Raw genomic sequence first — 20,854 nt, 5'->3', positions numbered from 1 at the left:
GTAGAACAAACTGGGAACAGACACAGGAATCCTTTTGGAGTAATGTAAATGTAACATTCATCAATTGTGGTGTTATACATGCATAAACATTTGTCAAAACTCATTGTACTAAACACATAAAACAGATGCATTTCTTTGTGTATAAATTATTACTTAAAGTTGATTTTAAAGTATCATGAATAATAAATATTTTAAATTATAAAATTTACAATATTATTGGATTTTAGCATAAAATCCAAATACTGTGGCAGAATTACCTTATAGGTTACAGTTAATAGTTTCTCTTTCAATTATTTCTTTAAACCTTTGATGATGTGAAATGTAACTTATTTTCACAATGTTTTTTACAAAATTGAATGTGACATTTTGAAAAGAACTTTTAGTGACTTCCGGCCAAGATGAAGGCGTAGGTAGACACACTGTGCCTCCTCGCACAACCAAAACTAAGGACAACAAAAATTTAGAAACAAAAAAACAACCCTGTTCTCATTTCAGAACAGAGAGAAATGAACTGTATGGAAATCTGACAACCATTCAACCAGACCGGTAAGAGGGGCGGAGTCAGAAGCCTACGGAAAGGGGTTGAGGGGTCCCAGCAGGAAAAAGCGGTGGCTGGCAGATGCAGGCACGCAGGGCGGAGGTGGCAGTTGGCGGACCCCAGACACTCAGCTGACGGACATGGTGACAGACCCTGGGCGTGGGAGGCAATGAGCAGAGCCACTGAGGCCCGCAAGGCAGCCGACTGTCCATAGTCGCACATTCACACACAGATATGCCAGGAGAAAACAGGCAGTGACACAGACCATGCAACCCAGGGCCACAGTGCCGGGAAATAAAGCCTAAAAGCACCGATGGAAAACACCTGTGGAGGTTGAGGTGCTGAGAGAATCTCCCAGCCTCACAGGAGAGTTCCTTGGGGAGATCCACAGAGTCCTAGAATGTACATAAGATCATCCGCCTGAGAGCCAGCACCAGAAGGGCCCAATCTGCTTGTGGGAAGTGGCAGATGGATCTGAAGTCCTAGAAAGAGCGGAGCAAGCGCCATTGTTCCTTCTCTGACCCCACCCACACATACAACATCACAACCCAGCATTGGGGTTGCCCCGCTTTGGTGAACACCTAAGGCTCCGCCCCTCAATATGTTAACAGACGTGACCAGACCAAAAAAAAAAAAAAAAAAAAAGGCTCAGACAGAACAAATCAAAGCCTCACAACCAATACTTTTAAGCGACCAAGAGATAGCCAACCTATCAGATACACAGTCCAAAGCACTGGTGATCAGGATGCTCACAGAATTGGTTGATTTTGGTCATAAATTAGATGAACAAATGAAGGCTACAATAAGTGAAATGAAGAAAAATACACACGGAACCAATAGTGATGGGAAGAAAACTCGGTTTCATATCAATGGAGTGGACCAGAAGGAAGAAAGAAATAATCAAACAGAAAAGAATGAAGAAGCAAAAATTCAAAAAAATGAGGAGAGGCTTAGGAACCTCCAGGACATCTTTAAACATTCCAACATCCGAATTACAGGGGTACCAGAAGGAGAAGAGGAAGAGCAACAAGTGGAAAAGTTATATGAACAAATAATAAAGGAGAACTTCCCCAATCTGGCAAAGGAAATAGACTTCCAGGAAATCCAGGAAGCTCAGAGAGTCCCAAAGAGGTTGGACCCAAGGAGGAACATGCCAAGGCACATCATAATTACATTAGCCAAGATTAAAATGAAGGAGAGAATTCTAGAAGCAGCTAGAGATAAGGAAACAGTCACCTACAAAGGAGTTCCCATCAGAGTGTCAGCTGATTTCTCAAAAGAGACCTTGCAGACAAGAAGGGGCTAGAAAGAAGTATTCCAAGTCATGAAAGGCAAGGACCGACATCCAAGATTGCTCTATCCAGCTAAGCTTTCATTTAGAATGGAAGGGCAGATAAAGTTCTTCTCAGATAAGGTCAAACTAAAGGAGTTCATCATCACCAAGCCCTTATTATATGAAATGTTAAAGGGACTTATCTAAGAAAAAGAAGGTAAAAAATATGAACAGTAAAAAAAGACATCAAACTCACAGTTATTAACAAGCACACATAAAACAAAAGCAAACTAAGCAAACAAATAGAACAGGAACAGAATCACAAAAATGGAGATCACATGGAGGGTTAGCAACAGGGAAATGGGAGGAGGAGAGGGGGTCAAAGGAACAGAGAATAAGTAGCATAGACGGTAGGTAGAAAATAGACAGGGGGAGGGTAAGAATAGTATGGGAAATGTAGAAGCTAAAGAACTTATGACACAGGGACATGAACTAAAGCAAGGGGGAATGTGGGTGGGAGGGGGTGGGCAGGGTGGAGGGGAGTGAAGGGGGAAAATGGGACAACTGTAATAGCATAATCAATAAAATATTAAAAAAGAAAGAACTTTTAAATATTTTAATAACAGGCATGCTAACAGACTTGTAAAACCTCTTTAAAAGTAAATAAATTAGTTTGTACAGTGTTCGCAGAGATGATACCAAACTGAATAAAAAAATGGTGGTTGTCCTCATGAAGTTAATACTACTTTGTAATGGATAACAAAGTCATGCAAATAAATATGTTCCAAAATATGTTAGTAGCATACCACTTCTCCTATGCCAGGTACTTCAGCTGATTTAATCCACACAACACTCTTTACATGTAGGTATTAATATTCACATTTCACAAATGGGATAATTGAAGTCTAGAGATATTAAGAAACTTGCCCAAGGTCAGAAACTAATAGGTAGTACTTTTGAAGTTCTGCCTTACTCCAAAGTCCATGTTCTATTATCAAATGCAGAATAAAATAAATTGTAAAAGTGAATGGCAAAGTATTGTGGGATTAAACAGCTATCAGAAAGTGTAACTGGTTTGGAGGCTCAGAAAGGCTTCCCTCATACAGGACATCACTTGAATACGAGTACTTGAAGGATGAGTATGATTCCAACAGACACACTGCAAGAAGTTACTGCAGGCTAAGGGCTTGCCATGAATATGGGAACAGGAAAACGAATAGTTTTAAGGAACACAACATTGTGCAGTTTGACCTCATCTGAAAAGTATTGGGGGAAAAACAATAGAAATAAGTTGAGAACTACTTTATTTATTTATTTATGAAAAGTTTTTAATTCACAAAATTTGAGTATGAGATATGAAACCAGTGTTCATTAATATTTATATCAGTTAGGAATGTGCTCTTCTGAAATCAGAAGAAAACTTATCAGACAATGGCATACAAATAAGGGGTTGATTTTTTTTTTTCATACTAGGTCCAGAAATCATTCAGTAGGACTCTGATACCATCAGGGATCATGTTTCTTTTACCTTGCAGCTATGTTAAAAGGCAGTGGTAAACTTCTGAAGACTTGTGGGAAAGAAAATCATTAAAGAAACCTCTTTTCAAAGGTTTGGCAATGGTGCGTTGATAGATTGGCATGGATGGGGTGGGGGAGCAACGTAGAAAATGAGTTCAGTAGTTTAGGAGAGAATAAAGGCCAGAACTAGGTTGGCGTTCAGTTTTAGTATAAAGAGGGAAATGAATAAAAAGTTATCTTGAAACACAACAGAGTCAAAAATATGTTTTTATTTATTTGCTGAAGCAAAGGTGTCATGAGATAGGGAGAGATTGTCTACGTGAAATAGTCTATTTTATGAAGGAACATCCCTCTGACTGTGGAAGAGTAAAAGATTAGAAAGATAGAGTGGAGAAATTAGGTTTCAAAAAAAAAGACACTTTTTTGGATAGGAATAAAGGAACTGGAGAGATATTTTGAGGTAGAGAAAAGAAAATTGATATAGCTAACCTAATTGAAGGCAAAGAGGGTTTGACTTCTGAAAACATCTTTTATCAATCTATATGTACCAACCCTCACATTTAGGATAAAAACTGATTACTTAGCTTTACCTTCTGGGCTCTCTACTATAACTCGAGCCCAGGGGAGCCAATAGAACATTATTTCTTAGTATGTACTTGTCACTAAAATACTATGATCCAATCAATGAGGTCTGTTCATTGTCCTTGAACTAATCCAATTCTCCATTTTTACCACCCTACCCAAACTGCTATTTTTGCCTTCTTTCTTGTGTGTGTAAGTCTCATTCACTCTTCAGGGCTGCATACAATACCAGATCTTTCAAATGGCTTTCCCTAGCCACCCAAGTTCATCCTGGTTGCTTTTCCCCCCAACTAAAACAGTTTGTATTGATAAAATGGTATTCATTTTAGCAGTTCAGTATAGATTGTCTTCTGTTTTTACTTAACTTACACTTGTGTATGTCATGTCAGACATAGTGAACTGTGTTTTTAAAAATAATTCTCAAAGGTCAGTTAGCTTTGCGATTTTAAGAGTTTTATTGAGGTATAGTTGACATACAGTAAAATGTATGTATTTTAAGTGCATAAGTTTGTAAGTTAGGATGTATGTATCATCTCTAAAAAATTCACCACAAAGTAGTGAACATATCCATTATCCCCAAAAGTTTACCTGTGCTACTTTTTAATCCCTTTTTCCGACCCCATCCCATCCTCTGAGTGTCTCCAGGCAATCAATGATCAGCTTTTCATCACTACAGATTAGTTTGCAGTTTCAATAATTTTATATAAATGAAGTCACAGAACATATACTCTTTTATGTATGGCTTATTTCACTCAATGTAATTATTTTGAGCAGGTTCAGCTTTGTGCATGGCATGGAAGCTGTGCAGTTTCACAGGATCGTCTGCCTAAAAGGGCCTGACACTTAGTTTAATGCTGTCTTGTCACTGTTTTGAAATTCTTAATAATTTATGAGCAAGGGGACCCATATGTTCATTTTGCACTGTCTCACAAATTATGGAGCTGGTATAGAATTAGAGATTCATCCACACCATGGTGTATATCAACAATTCACTCTTATTGCTGATCAGTAAGTACCCCATTGTACAGATATGCCACAATTTGTTTATCCACTCACTACATAATTTGCTTATCCATTCATATTTAGACATTTGAGTTTTTTTTCCAATTACAAATAAAGCATCTGAACATTTGTTGACAAATCTTTGTATAAAGGTATGCTTTCATTTTTCTTAGATAAACACTTAGGAGTGAAATGACTGGGTCACATGGTAGGTAGGTATATGTATGAGTTTTTTAAGAAACTGCCAAAGTGTTCTCCAAAGTGATTGTACCCGTTTTACATTCTCACCAGCTATATATGAGAGTTTCAGTCATTCCACATCTGGGCCAAGAGTTGGTATGGTCAGTCTTTGAAACTTTACATATTCTAGTAAGTATGTTGTACTATCTTACTGTCGTTTTAATTTTCATCTAATGACTAATGATGCTGAGCTTCTTTTCATGTGTTTATTTATCAACTGTATATTTTCTTTGCTTTAGAGACTGTTCAAATCTCTCACCAATTTTCTTAGTGTACAATTGTGTTATTAGGTTTTGAGAGTACTTTATATATTCAGGGTACACATCCTGTATCAGATATATGATTGGCAAATATTTTTTCTCAGTTTGTGGGTGGCTTTTCATTCTTTTAATGGTGTCTTTCGAAAAGTAGAAGGTCTTAATTTTTCTGAACTTCTAGTTACCAGTTTTCTTTGACAGGTTGTATTTTTAATGTCATATCTAAGTACGTTTGCCTAACCCAAGGTCACAAAATATTTTGTCCAGTTTTTTTTTGGTGAAAGATTAATAATTTGAAGTTCTACATTTAGGCCTGTCATCCATTTGAGTTAATTTTTATGTTTAACTATTACAAAAGGTATGATATGCAGACCAAAGTTCTTTTTTTGCTCACACTTATCCAAGTGTTCCAACATCATTTGTTGAAAACCCATCATTTCTCTACTGAGTTACTTTTGTACCTTTGTCAAATATCAGTGTCTGTATATGCATAGATGTAGTCCTGAGATATCTACTCTGCTCCATTCATCTATTCATCTATCTTTACACCAGTACCATCCTACATGGATTATCATAGTGTTATGATAAATCTTGAAATCAGTTTGTGTTAATGACTTGTGTTAGTGATAGTGTTAGTGCCAGTGTTAGTGATGTTAGTGATATGTAATTTATATTTTTAGCACAAGGGAATAACACTTGACTAGTAAAAGCAATAATAACATTAGTGCAAAGTAATACCATTAAGAGAAAAAAATAATTTTAAGCAGTTTTTCTATTTGTCAGTATCACAATTGGGATGAATGTGAAAGAGAAGATAACTGGTGGATTTGTGAGGAGAGTGTGAAATGCAGCAGAAGTAAGTAATGGAAGTACAATTGAAAGTAAACACAAAGCCGCAGCTGGTGTGACTCAGTGGATTCAGTGTCTGCCTGCAAACCACAGGGTCATTAGTTTGATTTTCAGCCAGGGCACATGCCTGGGTTGCTAGCCAGGTTCCTCTGCGTGGGGCTTGTGAGAAGCAACCAAACATTAATGTTTTTCTCCCTCTCTTCTCCTCTCTCTAAAAATAAATAAAAAATATTTTTTAAATCTGCAGTAAAGTATATATAACATAAAAATTTTTAACAAAATAAACACAAAGAAAGGTAATGAGAACTGAAATATGAAGATTGAGAAACCCCTAAATACAGGGGCATTAATCTACAAAATTGAGCACTGTGGTTTGGAAGGAAGCGTGGCATTAATTTAATTTCTCATTGATGTGAAAACAGCGGTACAGTGACATCCTCACCTAGAGTTTATCTAAAATCTCCTCTAAAACAGATAAATCTATACAAATTTGGTTCTAGTTTGCCAGTTGAAAGTCAAATCTTTGTGAGTAAAATATTTCGAATCTGTAGATGTGTTATAAATAAGAACTTCATTCCTGAAGAACCATTTTACACCTTACAAAACTGATCATGAAAATGAAACAAAACATATACATATGCTATCATAAACATCAATTATGTTAGGCTAATCACAATACAAAAAAATAGTATTTAAAATGCTTCTTTGGGGAGCATTTTCTGCATAGACACATACAGTTGTCCTTCGTGGATTTTTTAAAAAACTCACAATACAGTGAAGCCGCAATGAGTGCACCGAGACACAGCGAGGGACAACTGTATACTTCACTGGTGAGTGCCCATATAGAATTTATATGTTGTTAAAATTACATAGGTTTAAGAGTGTAGAAAGTGTTTATGAGCACATGAAGTGTTTATAAGAGTGTGGGAAAGGTTTATAGGAGTGTGGGAAGAGTTTATAAGGCCTTAAAATATGTATAAATAGTAAAATATAACGCCGCTACCTCTCAGATTTCCACCTATAGCGGGGGTCTCTGGAACATAAGTCCCACGATAGATGAGGGATCATTGTATACAGTACAGGTACTTGAGAATGAAGATGTCTTTTTTTTTCTTGTGACTTTTCCTACAGTAAGCACACACATTTTTAATTGTGTCCAGAAACTTTGAATTACCTTCAAAACTGGAGCTACTTGTTTTGAAAATCTGTGGCTTATTTTAAAATCCACGAGAGCCTCTGAAAAGTCTTTGATTGGTAAATGCTGCAGAGGACCAGATTCCTTGGTGAGGTCTTCATTTCCAAAGATCCTTCAGGCTACACCAGCTGCAAACTGAGTCAGCAGAATCACCCTAAACCCTGATGTGCTGGTGAGTGTCACTAGTCCATTTACCCCGTCTTTGGCAGTTGTTAGGTTAAAGAAGATATATGATCATTAAGATAGGAAAGAAGGCAAAAGTGGAAGTCACGGGTTAGCTATAATAAATCAAGGAAATGATGTTTATTGTAAAACTATCATCTGTTGTGGGAGGGCTATTTATAGATCCTGGCATCATGCAGATTTGTCCAACCTGCTCAACAGAAGATGTTACACCAAGTTCATCAGGAGAGTCAGCTGATCCAGAATTGTCTATTAGGAAAGGCTGGTGCGGTAAAGCAGTCTCGTCACTGTGGAAAGGGCCGAGACTGTTGTTTTCAAATATTTTTATGTTCACTCATATTTTTCAGTAATGATCAAAGATTTTTCATTAAATCTATACACTGTTGCAAAGGATATGTTATGATTATTTTAACAGCTCTGTTAAGATATGATTGACACACAATAATCTGCACGTGTTTAAATTGTACAATTTGATGAGTATTGACATAGATAGATATGTCCATGAACTACCACCACTGTCAAAATAATGAAGAGAGCCCATCAACACACCCCACCCACCCACCCCTGCCCAGGGTTATCATACTTCTTTGTAATCTCAAGAAAATCCATGAAGGCTGGAAGTTAATTTTGTTGAAGGTATTTTAAAAGAAATTACATGTGTTTAACAGAAATAGAATTATTCAACTTAAATATGTCTTTCATGAGCTTTAGTGGTTTTGTGCCTTTCAAGGAATTTGCCATTTCCATTAACTTATCCAACTTATAGGTATAAAGGGAATAGGTATAATATTCCCTTATTATCCTTTTAGTATCTGTAGCACCTGTAGTGATAAAACTTCTTTCATTCTTGAAATTGGTAATTTCTATCTTTTCCTCATCAGTCTGACTATATAATTTTATAAAATTTCTTCCCTCAGAAAACTTTTAGTTTTGTTTATGTTTTATTTTTTATCACTTTCCTCTCTGATGTTTATTATATCCTATTTTCTGCTTACTATGGGTTTCATTTGCTATTTTTCTAGATTCTTAAAATAAAAGCTGAGGTAATTGATTTGATCCCTTTCTTCTTTATTAGTATATATGATATGTTATATTATATTATATTATATTATATTACATTATAAATATCCCTCTATCCCTGATCTATATGGCTCAGTTGGTTGGGTGTTGTTCCATAAAGTGAAGGGTCACTGGTTCCATTCCTGGTCAGGGCACATGCCTAAGTTGCTGGTTTGGTCCTAGCCAGGACAAGTGCAAGAGGCAACAGATTGATGTTTCTCTCTCACATCAATGTTTCTCTCCTTCTCTTCTCATCTCTCTAAAAACAAATAAATAAAATTTTAAAAAGTCCCTCTAAAATTGATTTAACTGTTTCCCATACATTTTGATATGTTGTGTTTTCATTTTCATGCCATTCAAAATACTTTCTAATTTATATTTTTGTTTCTCCTTTGACCAATGGGTGATTTAGAAGTGTGTGTGTGTGTGTGTGTGTGTGTGTGTGTGTGTGTGGTTTCCAGGTATTTGGGGCCTTTTAAATATCATTCTGCGTTTATTTTTAGTTTAATTCTGTTGTAGTCAGAGGACATACTTTATATGACTCGAATCCTTTTAAATTTATTGAGATTTGTGTAATGGCCTAGAATATTTTCTATCTATCTATCTATATATATATATACACACACACACACCATGTGACTTGAAAAGAATATGTGCTCATTTTTATTGGATGTAGTAATTTATCAATTTCTTTTTTTTAACGTTATGTTTAATTTTTTTTATTTTAATCATTGTTCAAGTACAGTTTTCTCCCCCCTACTCCCATTCTATCAATTTCAATTAAAGGTTAATAGTATTGTTAAAGTCTTCTACAGCCTTAATGATTTTCTTTCTACTTGTTCCATCACTATTGAGAGAGGAGAGTTGAAATTTCCAACTATAAACATGGAATCATCGATTTTTCCTTAAAGTTCCATCAGTTTTTGTTTCATGTTCTTTGATGTTCTGTTCCTATGTGCAAAACCACATAGATGTGTCATGTGCTTTGGATGATGTGACCCTGTTTTCATTGTGTAGTAACATTCTGTACCCTGGTAATATTCTTTTATCTCAAGCCTATTTTGATATTCATATAGCTATTCTGGATCACTTTTGATTACTGTTATCATGACAAATCTTTATATACCATAATGAAATTTCATATTTAAAGTGGGTTTTTTTTGTGTGTGTGGATAGCCTGGTCATGTTTTATTGGACATCAGACATTGTATATTGTCTTGTCTTAGGTGATGGATACTTTTGTGTTCCAGCATGTCTCTAGTACTCTGCCCTGAAAACTCTAACTGCCTTGGTCCCTGTGGACTCCCAGCTCTGTTTCCTCATCTCAAGGAGACTGATGACACACAATACCATGGCCTGGAAAATCTATCCAGGCAGTAAATCAGGGCACTCATGAGGCTCACTTCAGTTTTGTCCCATCTTTAAATGATCACTGTCCTTCATGGGCTGATGCCCAGTGTTATGACACAGGTTATTTAGAATTGTGTTGTTTAATCTTTACATAAGATGGAATTTTCCATGTATATGTATATGTGTGTGTGTGTGTGTGTGTGTATTTCTGTTACCTCTCTAAATTCTGTTTTAGTCAAGGAACAAAATCTATGATTTTATCCTTTACATTTTATTAAGAATCATTTTAAGGCCCAGCCTACTATCTTTGTTACAGTGTCCTGTGTCCACTTGATAAGAATGTTTACCTTGCAGTGTTTGGATGGCCTATCATAAAGGTCAGGTCGAGATGGCTGATAGTGTTCTCTCAGTCTTCTATATAATTACTGATTTCCTATTTGTACTATCTTTACCTGAGAGAGAAGTGTTAAAATAGCCAGCAAAACTGTATATGTAGATTTCTCCTTTCAGTTTTATAAGTTTTGCTTCCTTTTTTTAAATTCTGTCATTAGGTTGTTACACACTTCATATTATTATGTTTTCTTGATAAATTGCCTCTTTTATCATCACAAAATGTCACTCATTGTCCCTGGAAAGTTTTCTGGGGTTTTTTGTTTGTTTTGTTTTGTTTATTTTGTTTGATAGTAATATAGCTAGTCACTTTCTTTAAATTGGTGTTCTCAAAGTATATCTTTTTCCATCTATTTACTTTTAACCTATCTTTGTCTTTTTTTTAAACAAGTTTCTTATACACATAATATAGTTGGGTCATCTTTTTAAAAAATCTAGTTTGACAATCTCTACTTTTAATTGGAATGTTTAGACCTTTTGTATTTAATGTAGTTATTAATATGTTTGGATTTAAATCTATCCCTTACTATTTGTTTTCTATGTGTTGCATTAGTTCTTTTTTAAACATTCTATTTATTTCCACCACTATTTATCACTTTTGTTTGACTTTCTTTTTGAGGGAGACTATTGCTCTAGGGCTTACAGAATACATTTTTAACTTATTAGTCTACTTTCAAATAATGTTTATATCACTTTATAAACAAGAACTCTTCCACATAAGAACTCTTCCAACAATACATTTTTATTTTCTTTCTCCCATCCTTTGTGTTATTGTTTTTCCTGTATTTTACTTCTTCCTATGTTATCAGCCTCATCATATACAGTTAATATTTTTGTTTTTAAAGAAGTTTAGCCCTGGCTGATATGGCTCAGTGGACTGAGTGCTGATCTGTTCGTCAGTTCCATTCCCTGTCAGGGCACATGCCTGGGTTGTGGGTCAGGTCCCCAGCAGGGGGTGTGTGAGAGGCAACCAATGGATATATCTCTCACATTGACGTTTCTCTCCCTCTCTTTCTTCCTCTCTTCCCCTCTCTCTAAAAATAAATTAATAAAATCTTTTAAAAAAAGAAATTTTAAAAAGAGTAGAAATGCATGATCATTTTGATGCTCTTCACAACTATGTGGGGATTAAAATCATGGATACCATAGTCCTGTCTGAAGAAGTTACTTTTGTTCATTTGTATGTTTGAACATTTCTTATTGTATAGGTCTGCTGGCAATGATATTTTTCATATGTAATTCATGATTTCACCTTTACCTTTTCCCCCCAAGTGTCCAGGGCATGAACCTGGCATGCGCACAGACCCAAAGCCAAGCTGGGATAAACAGGAGTTACTTTGTCCCTGGCTGATATGAGACAAGCACCACCAAACCAGGTGGCACTCTTCCCAGAACAGGGACATCACTTTCATTTTCAAAATTCATTTTGCTGACAGAAAATTCTAGGTGGACAATTTTTCAGTTCAGGTCTTTAGAGGTAATGTTCCACTGTTATTTTTTATTTTGCATAGTTTGATTAGAAGTCTACTGAAATTTGTATTTTTATAATGTCTTTTTGTTTTCTGAATCCTTTTAAGACTTTGTCTTTATTAGGGATTTTCAGCAATTTGACCATGATGTGCTTTGATGTCTTTTTTATTGTTGTTGTTGTTGTTGTTGTTGTTAATTTTGGTTAGGATTCATTTATGTTCTCAGATCTGTGGGAATATAGTTTTCATTAAATTTGGGAAAGTTTGGGCATTTAAAAATATGTTTACTTCCCTGTTTTTTCACTGACTGTGAAACTCCATCCACATGTTACACTGTTTTATATTTTTCTACATGTCCTGTTAATTTTTTAAAATTTTTTTCTTCTGTGTGTTTGTTTGTAGACATCCTATTGCTATATGTTCAAGTTCATTTATCTTTTGCAGTGTCTAATCTATTAATCCTATCTAGTGTAAGTTTCATCTTAGATATTGTATTTTCATCTCTAGAATTTTCATTTGCTTTTTTCCTATTCTTTATTTCTGTTCATTTGTTTGTACTTTTCTTGAGCAGTTAACTATAGTTAAACATTCTTATGTGTTAGTTCAATTATCTCTTCACTTTCTGAGTTTATTTCTAAGGACTGATTTCCCATCTGGTTATTGGTCACATTTTCCTGGCACTTCATGTGTTCAATAACTTTTTATTGTAGTCTAGTCATTGTAGAATTTTACACTTTTGAGTGCCATTTTTTTTTCAGCAAGAGAGTGTTCTTTTTAAATTTCATACTTTGTTCTGATTTTCATATAAGTTACTTATGTGTTATGTATCTTGATCTTAAGAGTAACTTTTTAAATCCTTTTTTTAAGAAGATCTAGAGTGGCTTTTTCTCTCAGGCTACTCCTCACTGCTAAAACATTACTCTTTGTGGGTATTTACTAAACACTCAGGATATTCTATTAGGTATCTTCCCTCTGGAAGAAGGAACTCGATTAGAGAACTCAAATGATTTCCACACTTGAAGGAATTCTTGGGACTTTTCAGATTTTGCTTCCTCAGTAAAACCTCTTACCCTCAAAGTTCTTTACTCAGACTGGCAGAGTTTTACCCTATCCATGACTAGGTTAGCATTCAGCCATAGTCTCAAAGGAACTCCTGGGCAGATTTTTGGAGCGCTTTCTCTGGATGGCAGCACCTTCCTAGTGTTCTATCCTCCAAATTCTAGCCCTTTGTCTTTCCCAAACTCTGATTTTTATTTCATTATTTTTTTTACATGAAGTCTATATAACATCTTGTCTCATAGAGGAGAAACCACCTCAATAGTTTAGATTTTGTTGCTATAGCAAGCTCAAACTGTGTCAGACAGTTCTGATCATCTGCCACAGAGTGTTGCTTGCAGCCCAAACCCTGACTTTTTTATCTTTTCATACAGTAGGACCTTCTGGTTACTTTTGAGTTTCCCATCCATTTGGCATAGTCCAGAAATCGACTCTAGACATGATACAGCAATCATAGGGTTTATTGCATCTTTCTTTTCTCCTTGGGATCACAGTCTGTTGTCCCATGTTTGATATTGTCTTATGTATTTTTCCCAGTGTTCTATTTAGTTATGGTAAAAAGATAAATCCAGATCTTGTACTCACATATGGCTGGTAATGATAGTATCCCATTTTAATCATGTCATATTTATTTACTACATTTAACAAAAATTTATGGAATACCTACTTTGGAAAGCCCAGAAATGTAGAGATAAATGAGTCATGGACTAAAAGTTACAGTATTGCGGTAGCTTTCAGGTATGGTTCTCAAATTCTTTACTATTCCTTCCACAAAGAGGTGAGATTTCGTTCTTTTCCTTGAGTGTAGACACTGTGACTCCCTGACACTATGACTGAATGATGCTGTGCCCTTTTCCTAGCTCAAATCTTAGGAAAATAGTAGTTTCCTTTTCCTGTCTCTTGAAATGCTCAGTCCAATATGCTGGGAGGAACCAAGTAGACCATAGGAGGTCTCATGTGGTTGTTCTGGCTGACGACCCCAGTGATCCAGCTACCTGCCAGCATCAATTGCCAGACCTGTTAAGTATGTGAGTTTTCAAAAGACTGCAGCCCCAGGTGTAGTCATCCCAGTCTTTGAGCCACTCCTGCTGACACTGTGGAAGAGAGGCAAGTTGTGCTTGGAGAGCTCTGAGCACATTTCTGATCTGTAAGCAAAATTATTATTACTGTTACCCTAAAATACCAAGTTCAGAGTGAATTTTATGTGGTAAAAGGCACCTGGAACAAATATAATGCCATTAAGTCTGTGATAGAGATGACCAGTAATCAAGATTTAACAAATATTTATTACATGACTACTGGTCAGACACTGGGACAGGGAAGGCTTTTGAAAAATGAAATGTGAGTGTAGGTTTAGAGAAGGTATAGAATCAGAACAGGAAAGGCAGAAAGACATGCTTGCTTGAAGCCATTGAAAATATGGGGACATCATAAAATGTGATGGAGGTATAGTTAGAAACCCTTTGCTTCCTCACACAACCAAAAGGCAGATAACAACCAATCTAAAATCAATAAAAAACCAGAAGTGCCAGTAAATCCAACTGCATGGAACTCCTACAACCACAGAATTAAAGAAACCGTCAAACAGAACAACCAGACCTGTAAGGTGGTGGATAGAGAGAAATCACAGTGAGGTGGAGGACTGTGGGGGCAGTGCTGGCTATGGAGAGGTGGCAGGCTGCACAGGAGGGGCTGACTTAAGGGGAAACTGAGAGCCAGAGCTGGCTGTGGACTATAGTGGTTGGCACAGTGGGAGACTCTTCCAGTCTCAAAGGAGAGTTCGCTGGAAAGTGTGCTAGAGTTGAGCAGGGAGCCACATTGTTCCCTATCTTGTGCCTTCCCCACAGGAAGTGACACAGCACAGCAAGGAGGGTTGCCCTGCCCAAGTGAATACCCCTTACAACTTAACAGGACCCCCCAAAGAAAGAAATAGGGCCCAAATAAAACAACAGAGCAAAACCTCAGAAAGCGAGCTAAGCAATGAGGAGATAGCTAACCTATATGATGGAGAATTTAAAGCCCTGGTAACCAAAATGCTCACAGAACTGATTGAACTTGGTTGAAAAATGAAAAGACAAATGAAAGATACCCAAAATGAAATAAAGCAAAATATTCAGGGAACAACAGTGACAGGAAGGAAACCAGGACTCAAAGCAACAGTTTGGAACAAAAGGGAAAAAATAAACATCCAACAGGAACAGAATGAAGAAACAAGAATTTGAAAAAATGAAGAGACTTACAAACCTCTGGGACAAGCTGAAACTTTCCAATACCCGGATTATAGGGGTGCCAGAAGGAGAAGAACAACAGCAAGAAATTGAAAACTTATTTGAACAAATCATGAAGGAACACATCCCCAATCTGATGAAGGAAATAGATGTCCAGGAACTCCAGGAAGCCCAGAGAGCCCCAAAGAAGTTGGACCCAAAGAGGAACACACCAAGGCACGTCATAATTACATTACCCAAGACTAAAAATAAACAGAGAATCTTAAAAGCAGCAAGTGAAAAGGGAAGAGTTACCTATAGAGGAGTGCCCATAAGGCTATCAGCTGATCTCTCAAAAGAAATCTTGCAGACAAGAAGGGGCTGGAAAGAAGTATTTGAAGTCCTGAAAGGCAAGGGCCTACATCCAAGAATACTCTTTCCAGCAAAGCTATCATTTAGAATGGAAGGGCAGATAAAGTGCTTCCAAGATAAGGTCAAGTTAAAGGAGTTCACCATCACCAAGCCCTTATTCTATGAAATGTTAAAGGGACTTATCTAAGAAAAGGAAGATAAAAACTATGAACAGTAAATGACAACAAACTCACAACTATCAATAAATGAATCTAAAATAATAAAAGAAAGAAAAACAATGAAACAAAAATTAAGCAAACAACTAGAACAGGAACAGAATTAGAGAAATGGACATCACATTGAGGGTTTTCAGTGGGGAAGAGGAGAGGAGGAATGGGGTGGGGAAGGTAGAGGGAAGAAGCAGCATAGTTGGCGGGCATTAAATAGACAGGGAGAGGTCAAAAATGGCATAGGAAACAGAACTCAAAGAACTTGTATGTACAACCCATGGAAATTAACTAAAGGGGGATGCTGGAGGGTTGAGGGGTGCAGGGTGGAGGGAGGATAAAGAGGGAAAATTGGGAAAACTGTAATAGTATAATCAATAAAATATAATTAAAAATATGGGGACATCAGAAAAACTAAAGTATGGAGAAAGATTGTGAGGAGATGAGGTACTCAGGGGCCAGTTCAGTAAGGATATAATACTAAAGAATTAGAATTTAACCTTGAAGGCAGGAGACTAATTTGCATACTTTTAAGCATGCAGTTAATTTAATTATTTATTTAATGGATGTATTTCCCATAGTCTATACTCCAAAGAAGCTTATCTTGCATAGAGCTTTTATTCCCTGTTATGTTTCCAGCACCCAGAGTGGTGGTACCTGGTGCACTTAAACAATTTATAAATATGTATTGATGACTGATTGACTGACTGATTGACTGACTGAAGAACCATGTGAAAATTTCATAGGAATGACATGATCAGATTTATGTGCTAGAAAAATAATTCCAGCAGAGGTTTGTAGAATGGCTGGAAGACAGGTAGGTGGATCACTCAGTTTGGCTGCCATAAAATATGGTAATAGACTGTGTGGCTTAAATAACAGAAATTTCTTTCCTTTATAGTTATAGAGGCTGGATCCCAGATCAGGGTGCCTGCATGGTTAGGTTCTGGTGATAACTCGTCCTGGCTTGCAGGCATAGCTGGCTTCTCACTGTGTGCTCACATGGCAGAGAGAAAGAGAGAGAGGGAGAGAGAGAGAGAGGGAGGGAGGGAGAGAGAGTGAAGGAGAGAGATTAAGCCCCTTGGTATTTCTCCCTATGAGGGCACTAATCCCCTCATGAGGGCCCTACCCCGAATGCTCTCATCTAAACCTAATTACTTAATTATCCACCAAAGGCCCCATCTCCAAATATTACCACATTGATATTATTAATATTAATATATGAATTTTGGGAGGACACAATTCAGTCCATAACAGTAAGAAAGGAGAAAAACATAGTAGGAGGTGAATGTAATCATTCATCTTAGAGATGATGAGGGTGTGAACTAAAGTAGTGTTAATAATCTTCCTAGGACATTTTCCCCCTAAAACTTAAAATTATGTATATTTCTTAGAGTACCTCCATTTACATGTTTCTATCTTTTTTAACGTGTATGAATTTCCAAAATCAAACTAAAAGAAGGGATGCATTTTAAAATTAACCACAGAATTTGGTTATGAACACATATTATAGAAACATTTGAATCTGAAATTGATATGTAGTACCCACAGTGTTTTCAAAATGATGGAAATACTAAAAGTGAAACTTCTGCAGTTTCAATGTTTTATTTTTTAAATTTTATTTAAATCATTGTTCAAGTAGTTTTCTGTCCTTTACTCCCATCCCAGCCAACCCTCCCATCCCTCCCCACCTCCCTGCCATTTCCACACCCCCTAGTTTTTGTCCATGTGTTCTTTATACTTGTTCCTGTAAACCCTTCCCCTTTTCCCCTGAAATTCCCCTGAAATTTCCTCCCCTCTCCCCTCGGTCACTGTCAGCCTGTTCTCTATTTCAGTGTCTTTGGTGATATTTTGCTTGTTTGTTTGTTTTGTTGTTTAGGTTCCTGTTAAAGGTGAGATCATATGGTATTTATCTTTCACCACCTGGCTTAGCAGAAGGAAGGAAGGAACTCCTACCCTTTGCAACAGCATGGATAGAACTGGAAAGCATTATGCTAAGAGAAATAAGCCAGTTGCAACGTTTTAAAGGATAATGAAAAGCGAACCTCAAGATACGAACCCATTTCACTTTTTATATTTGGCTTTTATATTAAACATAACAATAATGTTAAATTTTTTACATTTAAAAATGTTTATTATTCATAGCATTTAATTGTAAAGGTCTCAAATAACTAAATTCATCCTTCCTGGTCAAAATATATAGATAATGTAATCAAGACTGATAGTTGTTATTCATTCAGTTTCCAGTGCTCACATATTGATAATCGAGGCTTGAACAGTTTGATCAATAGCTTATTGCTGGCAACAGAATAATATAGTCTCATTACTGAAGTACAAAGCACATCCAAATGCCTTTCCATAAACATTTGGCTGTGTTACAGGGTGATTATAAAAATGTCCCCCTGACTCTGCTCAGGAACTTGAAGTGGATGAGTTGTCACCTGATTCTTTCAGCCTAGTCATCAAGAACCGGTTTTGGGAAGAGAATGTTCTGGTTCACAGACCAACAGTGATGTTTTGGGAGAATTTTATATTGTCATAATGAAACACAAACAAGTTTTTAGTACTGGCTTCTCAAAATGATAAAAATCAGTAGTACAAACATCGCTTTTTTTTTTTTACATTGTTGTGTGCCTACTTTTCCTGCTTTTGAAAGATAATATGCTTATCATTAAAATATTTGGAAAACATAAAGTGCATAAAGAACTAATACCTTTCTCCAATCTTACTACCGAGAGAGGATCATGTCATATTCTTATGTATTTCCTCTCATACTTTGAAAATCTGGGTCATTTTGTAATTCTGCATGTTTTTTTCTTATCACCTTTGAAAATTTTACATATTTAGATCTATGCAAATATAAATATATATTATTACCTTTAATAGCTGTGGAGTTTTTACATTGTGTGTACTGTAATTTACTTGACCAATACTATTATAACTATTGCTTATACTTATTTATTGCTTACTATATGCTAGGCACCTGAGGTTTTCACTAGTATTAATACATTTGATCTTCACAACACTGTTGTTTCTTCTGTTTCTCACAAAAGAGGAAACTGGGACACCATGAAATCAAGTAATTTGTTCAATCTCTTAAATGTTGGACATTTTAGTGATTAACAGTGCTTTGATAATTTAAGCAATGTTACTGTGAATTACCTCTCTTCATGTTCTTAAGGAATGTCTTTAGGATAAATTCCAAAAAAGTACACGTCCTGGGTCTAAAGGTGTTCACATTTTTAAAAGCTTTTGTTACATACTTCCAAATATTTATTTTAGGAAGAATATAGTAATTTACATTTAATTCAACAGTGTGATTGTATGATTCCCCACACTCCTGATTCCTAACATTCTTTGTGACACAAATGTATCCATATGCTATTTTAATGCATTTTTACTTTTAGAAATGGAACTTCAATCCTAATGGACTTTTGTAAGCACGCTTTGTATACCACTAATATTATTAATACTGTTGTCTATACTTTGGAAATATTTATTTGCATTCTACTTTTGGAAGTACTGGTTTTGGCCATAATTTACCTAACTTCTATTCACATGCAAGATGCTGTGGTCCAAGTGGGTCGCAAAATCCAAGATGCTCCTTAAAATTTCTATGTGACAGTTTTTATTTGTTAAATAAACATAAGTAAAATTACGAAATAAACATTTTAAGTGATTAGAAGTCACTAATCAATTTCTAGCTCCATTTTTCAGGGGTTTTGTTGTTGTTGTTGTTCACTTTAGTGGGTATTTCTTGGGTTGTGAAACTTACTTTCCAACCAACACAACTGCTCAGTGACTGCACAGTTAGTCACTACTAACCAACGCCCAACTAGCAAAGCTTTCCAGATTCTGAAGCCCGGCGTTCAGACTCTCCCTTCCAGCTCGCTCCAAGGGAGCGCGCCCCCTGACACTCCCCTCGTCCGGGATTCGAGCCAATCGGTTCAGCTCACATGACTTCATCCAAGCAAGTTTCTTGTCATCTTAGACAGCAAATTACTCATAGCCTTTTTTTACCTAGATAACTACAAATGAAGGATGTCCTATCCCCCTGCACAGGGACTACAAATGTATGACAACCAACAGAGAGAGGGGAAAACGGGGTCCCACTCAACAACAAACGCGACCCTTTCTCTTAGTCGTCTGATTCACTCTTGGAATTGGTAGTCGGCTTCGGCGCGCCTTCAGGTCCCGTCCTCCGGAGACTGCCGGCCTTGGCAAAAGCAGAAAACACGGGCATTACCGCTACTCTCCTGTGTGACTAACCAAATAAGGAGTATGGAGGAGGGGGCTTTTTGGTTGGGCCTGTTTTGGTAGGGCAGGTTTTTGGCACATTCTGGTCAGGCAGCGCTGAGGTCGCACAGATTCCCGATAGGCTCCACGCAGGGGGCCTTCTCGGCTCCCTTGCTGTGGCTGCCGCCGCTGCCGCGGTTGCTGCGGTTTGGTGAGGCGAGAACCTGTCGTGGACCTTGTCGAGTACTTATCTGTTGTCGTTTTTTACCTGAGGAGTCATCCTTCCTCCGTCGCACCCTGACTCCTGTGGTGTCGACGGGGAGTCCCTGCAGACACCTCGGCACGCCGTGGAGATGCCTCTCTTTGCCACCAATCCTTTCGATCAGGATGTTGGTAAGTGCTTCAGCCTTTCCCTGTGCACCCGCCCCCGAGCTGCAAGTCTGCTCTGCCGTCTCTCTGCGTACCTTCTGGACTGCCGGGCCTGGGACAAGCTGTTTCCTTTTATTGAGGCTCCAACCTTAAGAGTCCGGAGTTGGTTGCGGGCTTCGAGCATCCTCTTTGAAAGAAATGGGACTCAGACTGCGAAATGGGCTTTGAGCTGGAACCGTGGGTTAGGGAGGAACTGCCTAAAGGGTTGCTGTAGGGAGCTTCAGAGGAACAGCTGGTGTAGCATCTGGTGCTGGGACAGTGCTTCTGGAAAAGCAGAGCCGAGGGCTGACTGGCATCTCGACTGGGATAGGATTGTAAGCCTTATGATAAAATGTTTCCCTGGACAGATGTTAAACATCTGGAACTAGGAGAATGTTTTAGGTTAGGTTCCTTACAGGATTTGAAAATGTACTTTGTACCTAACGGGAGGAGAAAGCTTCTGT

The 20,854-nt window shown here is 37.1% G+C and overlaps 1 protein-coding gene, 1 long non-coding RNA gene and 2 other non-coding genes across 6 annotated transcripts in view; 2 read left to right on the top strand and 2 right to left on the bottom strand.

Annotated features, from left to right (window-relative positions):
- The first annotated feature begins 343 nt into the window (after window positions 1–343).
- LOC118499723 lies at window positions 344–14,538 on the top strand. Its single transcript, XR_004902243.1, has 2 exons — window positions 344–410; window positions 14,414–14,538. It is a non-coding gene; the product is annotated as an uncharacterized LOC118499723 (long non-coding RNA).
- On the bottom strand, window positions 11,704–11,838 carry LOC114493713. Its single transcript, XR_003684318.1, has one exon. It is a non-coding gene; the product is annotated as a small nucleolar RNA SNORA48 (small nucleolar RNA).
- Window positions 13,173–13,298, bottom strand: LOC114493675. The gene has a single exon (XR_003684287.1). It is a non-coding gene; the product is annotated as a small nucleolar RNA SNORA28 (small nucleolar RNA).
- A 5,581-nt stretch (window positions 14,539–20,119) lies between the features above and the next one.
- The window catches only part of STAM (signal transducing adaptor molecule), a 62,392-nt gene continuing 61,657 nt past the window's right edge, over window positions 20,120–20,854 (top strand). The window contains exon 1 of one of the 3 annotated variants that reach the window (XM_036023744.1): window positions 20,120–20,375. In XM_036023744.1, the coding sequence (XP_035879637.1) occupies window positions 20,336–20,375 (40 nt within the window). In that variant the 5' untranslated portion in view covers window positions 20,120–20,335. The remainder of the gene's footprint in view (window positions 20,376–20,854) is intronic. The other 2 variants (XM_036023733.1, XM_028505855.2) reach the window with 2 other exon arrangements.

Source organism: Phyllostomus discolor, chromosome 1 (assembly GCF_004126475.2).
Source record: "Phyllostomus discolor isolate MPI-MPIP mPhyDis1 chromosome 1, mPhyDis1.pri.v3, whole genome shotgun sequence".
Taxonomy (NCBI): Eukaryota; Metazoa; Chordata; class Mammalia; order Chiroptera; family Phyllostomidae; genus Phyllostomus; species Phyllostomus discolor.
This window is presented reverse-complemented; position numbering and strand designations above follow the sequence as displayed.